This window comes from Porites lutea, chromosome 5 (genome assembly GCF_958299795.1).
Source record: "Porites lutea chromosome 5, jaPorLute2.1, whole genome shotgun sequence".
NCBI lineage: Eukaryota > Metazoa > Cnidaria > Anthozoa > Scleractinia > Poritidae > Porites > Porites lutea.
The window spans coordinates 32182121-32194949 of NC_133205.1; the positions used below are offsets into that span (position 1 = coordinate 32182121).

The window sequence follows — 12829 nt, forward strand, 5'->3', positions numbered from 1 at the left end:
CCCTTCCCCAACCTCCTCCCCAGGGTGCTTAATTGCTTTTCCCTGGCTTTTTTTTCTCAATCCCCGTCTGCTGGCGCTTTCTCATATCCTCTTCACCTTAGGGGAAAAAAATGATGGGTTTCGTTCTTGAGGCGTAGAATAGAAGTGTGACGGTTAGAGAGAAGTCACGCGCGAAAGGAGACTCCGACCGCTCGCTCGCACGTTCTTGCGTGGCTCTTTTCGTGGGTAAACTTGAGACGAACAATATTCATGCAAGCCAAGATCATGGAAAAAATTCTACAAACCAAAATGGAAAAAATAATTCTAGCAGGAGTGTTCTCTTTCTCGGTGAATAAAGTAAAAAATATGAGTGATCTCATGCAGGGATCCAATTCAGGCGTGAAGCCCGGATGAAGCTTTTAATTTAGAACACGTTTGGGCCATTTTATCGTCCGCTCCGCCAACATTGTCATGCACACGCTCTTAGGAAAAACTTTGAAATGCTATCTTATCTGGTAACCGAAAAAAGAGCATTGGTGCAAACTAAGTCCTAAGTTCCTTTCCCAACCTCATCAAGACCCATCAACTTTCTAATTCGTCATTTGCACATCTTCCATAATGCACCTTCTTTGCCCCACAAATTTTAAGCATAAGCATTGTCTTCAGTTTGTCTTGAGACAACTATAATACCCATTTGTAACTGCAAATTTTGGGGAGGGGGAGGAGGGCAAACGAGGCGTATATATTATGTGAAATGTGTAAATGGTGAATGGCTGGTCCACGAAGCGAGCGAACGATCAGTGTAAATTGGGGTTTAAGCGGTACATAGCTCGCAGGGAAGTGCTGGCTCTTCTACATTCTGAGATACGATATTAACTCACTATATTTCAGTTACACTATCCATCGTTTCCTTCCGTCTCGTTCCAAGGGATTTTTCTATTAGTAATAGAACAGTAAGATAATCGCTGGCTAAGGTATGCCTGCCCATATGTAGCAATATTTAATCCCTGTTGATTCATATTTGATTTGGACATGATTTCTTTTAAATTTAAACCTCGCATCTAAAATTTATTTAAATTTAAAAGAGTTTCATCTAATCATTTGGAAATTTCATTTAAACTTCTAACGAAAATCCATTTAATCTTCAATTAAATTATGGTTTAAACTTTGACATTTTCATTTAATTCATTCTACCCATTTAAATTTAAGCTTTGGAATTCCCATTTAAAATTTACTGAAAAATGTCTTTTAAACTGCTGAATTCTAACTTAATCCTTTCAATTGAAACGTTAACAAATTTCTTTAAACTTACTAATGTAAATTATGTTTAAACTGCGAAAGTAAAAGTCATTTAATCTTCCTGGGGCGAGCCCGGCCGGGATCACGTGCTCAGGTCAAATGGCAAGGTCACATGTCGTATCCTCGGCTGCCATTTTTATCTGCAGTAGAAAGTGTGGACGAAGGAACGAAAGGAAGAGTGAGCGAATTACTAAGTGAAGCATCAAGGCTTCTGCCTTCCAGCACCTCTTCTAATGCTGCTTCAAATTCCACTTGTCCAGCTGCGATACCACAAAAAGAATCAACTAGTTTTAAAAACTAGCTAGCTTTAGTTTGTACCCTTATCCTTCTGATTGGTATTCTTCGTTTTAAATAAGAAACTCTTCTTCAAAAATTTGGCCTCCTGCGAAAGAAATTTCATGCGAGTTTCGCATATGACTTCACCATCCTCACGCCTTCTTACCGTCATGGGCCAGGCCGCCCGTAAAGCATCCAACCGTCCCAGTCTACGGTAGAGAGCTATCTTAAATTCCCTAATCTTCTACAGAGACCGGTGGATGAACTCATAGATTGTTCATTGTCCCCTATTTTCCCGTAAGATCGTCGAGATCGAGCGCTATGCAGTACGGGTTGTCATCTTGGATGAGTGTCAAAACTACTTAGGGGGTGGAGGAAGGTTTGGGAGGAAGCGAGAAAAATAGAGAGACTGTAATAACATCTCTGCAGCTCGCCTTCAGGAGGCATGACAGGAATTTTACGCCTTTTACCATTCATTTATTAAGAAACTCTGCTGGCAGTGAAAAACATGCCAGACACATAATTTCAATTCGTTTAGGAGAAACGGTGTTACAACATTCCCCTGGCCAAGCTGCTTCAAAAGCATGTTGGCTTATGTGATTCATCCGGAAAATGCCTAAATTCCTTCGTGTGTTTGGGCAAGATGTGCCTTATGCTATTATGAAAGTGTACGTTTTATAGAAACGACGACTTGTCAAAGCCTTGTCAGTGTCGGCAACTTAAACTAAACCCGTTGTCACTTGACGCAATTTAACGTCTATTGTCTAATTACCAATCAAACGCCTGCGTTGCTGGTACAACGCACTCCGTGAACACGAGCTGCAGTGATGTTATTACAGGCCCTCTATTTTTCTCGCCCCCCTCCCCCTAGAGCTACATGTATACATGATATCCGATGCCGCCCCCTCGGTCATTTGAAAATCAAGATGGCCGTCATTAACTGTAAGACACGCTATATCACAACCGCTATCTCACCGAAAAATAGGGGGCTATGAACAGTCTGTTTCGCTCGGCATCCCCTGAGCACGCCTGAGAGTTTCGTTGATTGTCGCCTGCGGTATCGCAGCTGGACAAGTGGAATTTGAAGCAGCATTAGAAGAGGTGCTGGAAGGCAGAAGCCTTGATGCTTCACTTAGTAATTCGCTCACTCTTCCTTTCGTTCCTTCGTCCACACTTTCTACTGCAGATAAAAATGGCAGCCGAGGATACGACATGTGACCTTGCCATTTGACCTGAGCACGTGATCCCGGCCGGACTCGCCCCAGGAAGATTAAATGACTTTTACTTTCGCAGTTTAAACATAACTCCCTGGTAAGTTTAAAGAAATTTGTTAACGCTTCAATTGAAAGGATTAAGTTAGAATTCAGCAGTTTAAAAGACATTTTTCAGTAAATTTTAAATGGGAATTCCAAAGTTTAAATTTAAATGGATAGAATGAATTAAATGAAAATGTCAAAGTTTAAACCACAATTTAATCGAAGATTAAATGGATTTTCGTTAGAAGTTTAAATGAAATTTCCAAAGGATTAAATGAAACTCTTTTAAATTTAAATAAATTTTAGATGCGAGGTTTAAATTTAAAAGAAATCATGTCCAAATCAAATATGAATCAACAGGGATTAAATATTGCTACATATGGGCAGGCATACTAAGGCCTCCTCTGAATGATTATCTTTCACCTGCTTTTCCCTTTCTCTATCCTAAGAAAACAGCCGACATTTTGCGACTGTACTTACCACTGGCTTCCTCTTAAAATGAAGTCTGAGGGACGAGAGAGGAATTTCATACTGATGAGACACTGTTACCTAGAACTGGGAATGTTTTGGGTTTTTTCAATCAATCAGAAGCGCTACTCATTTCTAAATAATGATGTGTCATCAGCGGGAAATTTCTAAGCTTGTTCCTCGGACGTCATTTCGCGCGTACTTTTAAATTCCGTAAATCCTCTCGATCCTATTACGCTTTTAGGATAGCAAAAATATATGGATCTGAAACCCAATTATGGATTTAATAAAGGTCGCGAAACGTCTACTGTTTTCCCAGGCTAATTCTTTCCCTTTTCAGCTCTTTGTAAATCAGTGTAGTTATTCTTCTCACTACTTCCCCTTTCACCCTCTGCCTGTAATAAATTCTCTCCCCAGGGGTCTGCGGTATAAAAATAACTGCATGAAATGATTTTCAGACCGTCTTCCTACCACAGCCATTCGTTCTGGCTGGAAGCAAATAAGTTGGAAATTAAAGCGACTTGCTTTGGCGAGCGTTGCGCGAGGACAGTATTTTTATCCAGTATTAAGATGCACGTGATAAAGAAAGCATAACACTAATGGCAAAACACAAGTTGCGTACTTGTATTCTTTATTTACAACATTATCTATTTACAAGGAGTAAGTGATCCAGGCTGTATGAAGCATGCTACGGTCACACGAACTGACACAGAGTCCCAGTGGCAGTGTTTCGGAGTCTAGACCAGGTGTGCTCAAAAGGAACTGTTCCTTCCAAGGACAACTTATTTGTCAATGTGTTGCTACTGGACTTATCAAAGCCAAGACGAAAGTAAGTCGTCGTTTTTACACTCAGCCAGTCCAGAAAAAAGTTCTGGAACTGTGCAAAATCAAACTTGCGAAAAAAGTTACCAGAGGCTCCGTCTGATCTGTTCTTTTTGTTTTGTTTCTAACCGGATCCGTTAGTAAGCAGTTTCGGGTGAACATAGCTGCAGATATCAGAGAACTGGACAATTTACGACATATTCTTTTGTGAACAATTAAAAGCGATCGCCGATTCTCGATTCCAAACAGCAATGCAAGCACAATATACAAATCAATTTGATAAAAGATACACTTCAAAGATATTTTAGTTGAAAGGAAAACAAACAAACTCTTGATCTCGTTCCAGGCAGCATTATTAAAGACGGTGTGATCTGATATAGAATGACGTCATCCAGCTTTGTTTTCCTCCATTCCTTTGCACTGAGTAAGTCATTAATAACCGTGACGCAGCCGTTGAGATGTGACAACTTTGTGTGACTACATCCAATTGTCTCTTTACTGTGCAAATATGGCTGATATCTTGGGAAATTTAAGCGTCATGCAAAAAGGGTTCAAGCAGGGTTGAAGAATTTAAAAGGCCAAAATGAACAAAGCGCGAAAATTAGAAAACAAAATCAATTAGCAAAGAAAAGCAAAGGGCAAAAAAAATACACAAAATGATAATATAAAAAAGCTCAGAAAAAAAGTGATAACCGATACAAGCCTGTAAACATCAAATACAAACCTAAACTTGCTGCCTATTGCATTGCAAAAGCAAGCGGCTAAAAGTAAATTGCCAAATAGCAACCTATCAATTGCAAAAAGCATGCATCTAAATTGCAAAATTACTTCTATAATGCCTGCAAAAAGCGCAATTATAATTTTAAAAATAGCCTAAAATTGCAAAATGCGTGCGCCTAAATTGCAAAAAACAACCTATTACATTGCAAAAAGCTTGCATATAAATTGCAAAAAAGCCTACCAAAAATTGAAAGAAGCATGCCATTAAATTGCAAAAGTGCTAGAGTATATTGGCTTGTAACAGTTTGGAAAATTGACGACATGAAACGTAAAAAACAAGAGGCAAAATAATATCAGAGAAGCTATGATTAGTCCGGCATTGTTTAGTAGTAAGAAAACTTGATATAAATGAACTTATAACGTAAAAAAAAAAATTGAAAAAGCTTGACCGGCTTGCCGTGAGTGAAAACAAAGACAGTTTTTTAACGAAAGTCAAAAGCGTCTAAGAGACAAGAAATTTGCACGGTAAAGATCCAGTGAACGTAGTCACACAAAGAGTGACATAAATGCACGCGTCACTATTAGGATGAACCTGATTGTATATCAGTAATGCATCAGATTGGATGAAACCATAGCAACCTAGTTAGATCACGTGAATGATAAAGTCCTTCCACACCTTATATACGACATCCACGTTTTGCATGAATTATAAAGATGTAGATTTTTTTTAATAGATTTTCCAAAACCAAATCAAACCAAAAAAATGACCATTAGTGACTGATGCATGCATGCTGTTTGGAATAAGCTGTGATTAGAACCTACTTTGTTTTTTTGTTGTCTTGATCATGACTTAAACTTGTTCTGTCTGCTTTTGTCAGTTAAGGGCTCATACAAACGTTTCTTACTTGTAAGGAAAAATGACTCCATGGTATTAATCAAATACGAAAGTGTTACTGCCATTTCGAGGAAAAAAGACAAAAATAAAAATTTGTCTTTCAGTATCAAGTATTAACAATTATACAATTAAACTACTTATGTTTTTTTCTTCTCTATTTACATATTTACATGATAAATTGTAAGAATAGAATAGAATCTTTAACAAGCGGGAAAAAACTTTTAAACCTGCTTTAAAAGAACTCGACTGAAGAAATACAGAATGTTTAGCTTTCTTCGAGGGAGAATGTGCTTTAGATCGAGACTCGGCGTAAAAATGTAACTGTTTGCATACAGAAGAAATATTAATGAAGTAGATTTCCTTTACTTAGAAAGGCTACTTAAATATACTCTTATCAGTATAAGTAGTGGTTTAAATTAGTTTCTATTTACATATTTACAAGTATTTGCGTGTTTACAATTTGCAGCAGAATAGGAGAGAATCTGAAATCAAGAAGAATAAAACAAATCTGTTAGTCATTATTCGCCTGCTGACAATGTATGGGTCTTCATAGCTCAGTTGTTTGAGCACTGCAGCGCTAATGCAAAGGCCATGGGTCAAATTGTAATTTCTTAAATTGTAATTACCACTGCGACGATCATATCTTCGTTTAAAAAAAAAATATGTTAATGATAAAATTCACAATAATCGAAAAATGGTTTGGCGTGCTGTCTCATGATTCCATTTAACTAGTCTACATCCCTGATCAATGTTTTTTCAGCAGTTGTCTTCTATTCAGCCAGAATGGTTTACAATAGATGGAATTAAACATCGGCCAAGTAAGATCAGATCCACGATTTTTTTTTAAACTTGGGTGAAATAAAAAGCAAATAAGCATCCTGGCAACGATCTATAGACTGGGGTTACAATTAGAAAAAGACGCTAGCAATTACTCACCAAGTTTTTTTCTCTTCAGCAAGTTTCTCTTTGTTTATCTTTAAGGCAATGGAGAATATCAAGAAGCTTGGCCTCTTGCATTGTGTGATAGTCTGTTCTACGCCAATCTGAAAATGTAACGACAAAATATCATTTGTCTTCAAACTGTTTTTTTTATTAGTCCTTAGTACACGTTCGTTATAGTAATCCCTTGTTTATCAGGTAATAGCAAGATAAACAAGAAAAGGCGGCGCTGCACTCAAGTTTTTGGGAGTCGGCCCCTCCAGTGTGCAGCTATATTTCGCTTTACTATTCCACAAAAATAACAACAACTAAAATAAGCAACACCAAAAGCCTTTAAGGGTGGCCAATTTACCTATCAGCTCAGTTGGTAAAAGAAAAATTGTAAGTCTCTCTCCCTCACTGACATACTCTCACAGTTTGTTTCGGAAATGATCTCGAGTCCCTGCAAACCTACTATATCGCGTTGAAGCCAAGAATTGTGCGTCGTATATGTTCATTTCAACGCGTTTTCACTTTCAATTTTCGGTGAGGTGATAACTTAGTGGAAGTCATAGTTAAATTCTAGGCCGAGTTTATTGTGTAAAAGCTTTCTGTTAAACGCGCCAAGTAAAATTAGAAGGGAAATTAGCAACATTTTACTCTACACTAATCTCTTTCGATGATTTCTCCCACTCGTCAAATTGATTAAAGTACCATGTATTATTTCACCGGTTCGGCAAAATTGTCGATAATACATAGAGGATATTACATGGCCGCGCGGAGATACGAAATTTCTCCTCGAGTGCATTATATAAACAACAATGAAATACCAAACCATTTCACTTTAATAGTTCTTTGGTGTGAAAGGCGCGACTTATTATGCAGCTATAGCAACGGTGATATTTTCCCATATGAAGATAGCAAGTTTTCGCGTGAAAGCTCACCTGGTATTTCATTGCTGTTTATATAATAAACCCAGTTCTTTTGTGTCATTAGCGATGTGAATGAACAATGTTAATATACCTTCCAATGTGAAGAGAAGTTTGAGTTCTTTTCTGAGGATATCACAACAATGCTCAAGATTCTCCTGTTTTTCACTGAAAACATAAGTAGAAGATAAAAACAATTTTGAAATTAAGAGAGATATACCAGGTTTTTTATTTACCCTATTAATACGCCGCGGCGTTTCAGATGAGATTTTTCGCGCTTCGGATGCGGTGTTCATTTTGCAAACACAGTTCTTAAATCACTGACAACAATTATCGTACGTCATTTGCAAACATGTTAAAAGAAAGGTGCTTACAAATCTGAAGTCTCGCTTTTTTGCTGAGAAATAAGAGTATGGATGTTGTAGATTACCAAGTTGTATGAGTTCTCGCGTTAACTCCGCAATCTTCTCCTTGGCTGCGGTTACTGGTAAATTTGCTTCCATCTGCGGGGTTTATTTGGGAGAGGCGTTTATTCTAGTAGTGGTAGTGCAGTTGTGTTTTCACGTAAACCCATTTTCGTAATACTACCCGTGAGAAGAGTTTGACTAGCTGTAATGAGGTTTTTTGGCTTCACAATAGGTCAATTTCGTGAAGTAATTTGCCGATCACCCTCTTGGTGTGCCAGTGCACAAAACAGACGCCGTTATCAAGATCCATGGTGTACCATCCTGGACACGGTGACGAAGCTTTATTATACATTGTAAAAGATTGGCTTTCTTTAACGGGGCACAACAAAGACATTTTGCTAGTAGACGATAATTAAAGTATCACTTACAGAATTTGAAGATCGGCTTTTCTCTCTTTCAGATGGTCTCCGTAACTCAACAAGATCATCCAGTCTTGTTTTAAATCATCCAACTCTTCTTTGCACTCTAAAGTACAAGATATTCAGCGCATAATCATACACTCAATTTCGACTGTTTCTACACATTATCTCTAAACACAACTGGAAAAAGCACCACTAAAGAAATTACTAAGAATACAAGAAATTCATTTGAATGTTGATCTCAAGAAGACTGGTAAGAGCCTTGGACTAAAAGTCTATATACAGATTGCAGAACCCGCATTACTCATTAAAACATGCTTAAGCTTTTGTAATTAAAGGAATTAAAGCCTGAACTGACCTTTAATCTCCATTGCCTGACGCATTTCAGATTCTAGCTTGACTGTTACTTTTTCCAAAGAAGCAATTTCTTCATCGAGGGACTTCATCTCTGCGCTCACATAAGCTGACAGTTCAGGGTAATTCACAGACGCTGCTGAAAGTAAACATAGAATATAGAAAAATAACCTTTTAATCCAGCAAATACAGCAAATAAATATGGTGAAATGGTCTGATAATATTGCATTGCTTGAGAGCTTCTCCCTTTTTAATTTTCGCTGAGGAGAGGACATGGCCTTAAACATGATTTTCATTAGCGACGGAGTCGGAGTCGTAATCAAAAGCATAGAACTCAACGACCTAGTGAAAACAATTCCTCTTACGACTCCGTCGTTAACGATGAAGTGTAAACTAGGTTGTCGGGTCGCAAGCAGAAGCAGAAGAACTAAACCCCTAATAACTTGCGTTGTGATTGATTTCTCCTTCCGCTTATGCTTCCGACTCCAACAATCTGATTTTTCACTAGACTGTGAGAGACGGAGTCGCAGGCGGAGTCGGAAGAAAATGGAAACGTTCTATTCTCCCGACTCCGATTCCGTCGCCCCTATGACTCCGCTTAAGACTCCAATTCAATTTGATTTTCACAAGGTCATAAGCCCTCTTACGACTCCGCTCACGAGTCCAAACTCGGACTCCGTCGCTGGTGAAAAACCAGCCTTTAGACCCTCCAAGGAACTCGTGCCTTGGTCGGTGATCGCTGACTGCCAGTTGGCCTGTAGGAAGCACGGTGCTTCCTTCTGGCCAATTGCCTGACAACAGCCCCGCAATGTGTATTCCTATTACACAAAAATCTCTCATTGCAATTTCTGAACGGAGCAAAGTCAAAATTTACTGAGCGCGCTTTTATACTAGCTGCGCAATCGAAAAATTAATTTCTTAATTACTACAAAAATTTCGAATTGTCCTTGTTTTGTTTTTGTACCTTTTTTGGGACCATTCTCCAACAGCTTCTTGAAAAATGAAGATATCATTTCTTTATCGTCGTGTGAATCAGCTGAAGTATTTTCCTTCTTTTCACCAGCCGGCGAATCTATTTTAGGCGCTGTGAGTTGACCAGATGTCCTAGAGCCATAATGCTTGTCAACATTTCCACCGCATCCAGAGGAGCCATCTTCCTTGGGAAACAGTTTTGATGTCTCCTTCCCGCTGGCCTTGGGCTGTTTTTTGCCTTTTATGAACCCAGCGAGCTTTCGTCTATTACTTGGTATTGAAGGAACTTCTTCGAGTGAAGCCTTTTCCTCGCCTTGCTCTGGAGCTAAATTGTTTCTTGTTTCCTGTTCACTCACTTTTGTTGTTTCTGGTTTGGTTGACAACAAGCCGTTGGATGCCAGAGATTGTTCAGCTGGTTTGGAGGCTGCACTAGAGGTTGAATCTTTTGGGCTTTTGGTCTTGCGACTTTCTTTTTTTCCTTCAACATTTGCAGGCGTATCAGTATTAGAAGACTCTTTTCCTTCATCTGCTGAAGGTGTTATGGCTTTCGGGTTGCTGTTGTTGTTATCTTCAGCACAAGTCACGGACTCTGCAGTCTTGTGGCAGTTTGAATGAGCGCCCGGCTGCCGTGGTTGATAAATTTTCTTTTCCACCTTTGCTTCCCGTTCACGACCCTTGTTAACACTGTCAGGCGTGTTATTTGCTCTTTCTTTGCTCCTTCTTTTCTTGTTTTTTCTTTTCCTTGGCGTATAAGGAATCTCCGATGGTTTATCGACAGAGGAAAACAGAAGTGGATCCATGTGCTCCGCGGAAGACACAGCACTTTTGGCAATTCTATTCTTGGCTGATCTAAAAGCGTCTGCCATGATTTCTTGGAATATTTCCTCATCGCTTCGACTGTGATAAAAAGAAGCAGAACATGAATTGGATAAGAAATGGTGCGAGGATGGGACGTAATCTAGTCCAGAGGGGTTATTTATGTCACGGTTATATTTCAAAATAAACAACAAAAAAATGTCATAAAACAAAACGCTAGTCAAACTAGAACCGAAAGTGGATTTTCGAATTTCAGTGTCAGTTAAAATTTTAGTGCAACTACCCGTACTGACTCAGGATGGTAGAGATGATACTGCTGTGAAAAATGATTTCGCCCGCGAGCTAGATTTCAAAACTTGTATCATGCGTCTGATCTTATTCAATTCCTACAACGTAGTCTTCTCTGAAAGTTCCTAACATCACTCATAAATAGGTCATTTCTGGGTTTGCCAAAGCCTCTATTTCAAAGCGAGGCGAAGTGCCTTGCCATTGATTTGAAAATGATTTTTTTTGTCATGCAAATGAAACTCATTTTCACAAGAAATGTTTTGCACGTTGTTTCGTTTTGAAAGCGAGATATTTTGGAACTCTGAAATGGCCTACACCTTTGCCTAGTCCCTGTGCGGCGTTTTCCCAGGCCTTTTCGATCAATTCACTTCGCTGATATACCCAAAGCGAACGAGTGGGAGACGTCGGACTTCTTCGCTCGGACCACGTGATAAGGGACTAGGCAAAGAAATACTCACAGTGACCCTCACGGTTGGCACAGATTCTCTTTACTAATTCACTTCCTCAAAAAATGACAAAAAGATGCATGTCTGAAAAAATTTTTAAAGAGCCGATATTGAGAGGAGAGTTTTTCTTTTAGGGTACTATATACTGTACACAACAACACAATACTCACTATGGTATTCCATCTTCTAGCATCACAGAGGTCAAGTTAAACTCGATTGTTGCCGACAGAACATTCTTCATTGCTGGTTTTAATGTGACAGTTATCTCAAATGTTTTGTTTGTCTCGCTGATATAATCCGCTAGATCAATGCAGCCAGTAGCAATAACCTGGCGCCGACCATTTTCACCCTCCTGCAAAAACAAGGCAAATTTTTGAAAAGAAAAAGACCATTCAAAATACGCTGCACAAACGAGGGAGAAATAGTATGCCAGTTTTTCCGATAACACAGTTACCACTGGCAAAAATTGAGGTGTTGTTTGGACTCAGGAGATAGTTCTTCAATACACGGTGTGTTCAAACATGCCTGTCAGTTCCAAGTTGTCTAAGTTTTATTAGCAAGTTATTTTCTTTTCCGTAGGCTGTGAAAAATTAGTATTTGTTTCTTGTATTGTATTCCAAAGTTTGCAGGTTACCACTACAATATGTTTTTGTCATCTTTTATGGTACAAATGCAAACTTACATTTTGGACAACAATCCTCCAAGGGCGGTCTTCATAAGTACCAGCTCGTTTTGGGTTCTATAAAAAAAAGTAGATTTCACAGATCAGGCATGAATAGAAACGCGGTCGCTGATGTTAGTGAAATATTTTGAAGTTTGTGTGTCAAATTTTAATAAATATCTGATACTGAAGAAATGTAAATGAGCTCGAGCAGCCTCCAGTCACATTTCTTAAGCTTCAATCAACTTTTTAAAAGTAAGACTTTAACATTATGATAAGAGGCTCTTTACCTTGAAGAGTTTGAAAGTGTTTTTCACCGGATCCGGCTCTGGCCACACATGAGTGCCACGGTATGGATTGACAAATCCTGGCTGCCATGGAACTGGCTAAAAAAGATCAAGTTTTTTTTAAACCTTAATAAGCTTAAGCTTATTTTCATTGTAAACTGTTGAATTCATAACCTGAAATTCATCCGATTGCTTCGAGTCGTTTTCTCCTCTCAACAAGTCCAACAACGTCGTTACTGAGGGAGTAATAACGACTCGAAGTAATCGGATGAAATTCAGGCTATTGAATTCAAGGAATTTCAAGAAGAATGAATAACATCAAAAATTCAAGGAGTGAAATAAGTACATACCTTTGTTTGGCAACTGTTATTTTCTTTGCCCCACAAAATGATGAGCTTGTTAGGATGCCTAGGAAAACAAAAAAGCGAAGAAAAGCAGAGAACTTGTGAGATACTAAAAGCTGAGATTCAAACAGTGACAACAACAAATTTTGACCTTGCATATTACGTTTAAATTACCAAAAAATCACTCAGCTAGTACTAATTTGTCCATGGAAAAATGAACTTCCAGTACCTGTAAATTTGGAATAGAATTTCTAACTCTCATGCACATCTTGG

General features: G+C 38.6%; 1 protein-coding gene and 1 long non-coding RNA gene across 2 annotated transcripts; both read right to left on the reverse strand.

The window, feature by feature from the left end:
- Positions 1-6655: 6655 nt before the first annotated feature.
- LOC140938242 (uncharacterized) lies at positions 6656-10580 on the reverse strand. The gene is made up of 5 exons (XM_073387748.1): positions 9707-10580; positions 8747-8881; positions 8398-8494; positions 7657-7730; positions 6656-6758 (listed from the first exon to the last, which is right to left on the reverse strand). Exons 1-5 carry the CDS (start codon positions 10578-10580, stop codon positions 6667-6669), a joined length of 1272 nt encoding a protein of 423 aa, XP_073243849.1. The 3' UTR covers positions 6656-6666.
- Positions 10581-11440: 860 nt separating this feature from the next.
- Positions 11441-12601, reverse strand: LOC140936917 (uncharacterized). The gene is made up of 4 exons (XR_012165419.1): positions 12563-12601; positions 12216-12311; positions 11947-12003; positions 11441-11616 (listed from the first exon to the last, which is right to left on the reverse strand). It is a non-coding gene; the product is annotated as an uncharacterized lncRNA (long non-coding RNA).
- Between the last annotated feature and the right edge of the window lie 228 nt (positions 12602-12829).

Excerpts from the sequence above, each read along its gene's own strand:
- LOC140938242 (XM_073387748.1), bottom strand. The coding sequence starts at position 10,580 with ATGGCAGACGCTTTTAGATCAGCCAAGAATAGAATTGCCAAAAGTGCT. Across the intron at positions 8,882-9,706 it reads GGAGAATGGTCCCAAAAAAG|CAGCGTCTGTGAATTACCCT; the intron begins GTACAAAAACAA and ends GTTTACTTTCAG. Across the intron at positions 6,759-7,656 it reads ACTTCTCTTCACATTGGAAG|ATTGGCGTAGAACAGACTAT; the intron begins GTATATTAACAT and ends TTACATTTTCAG.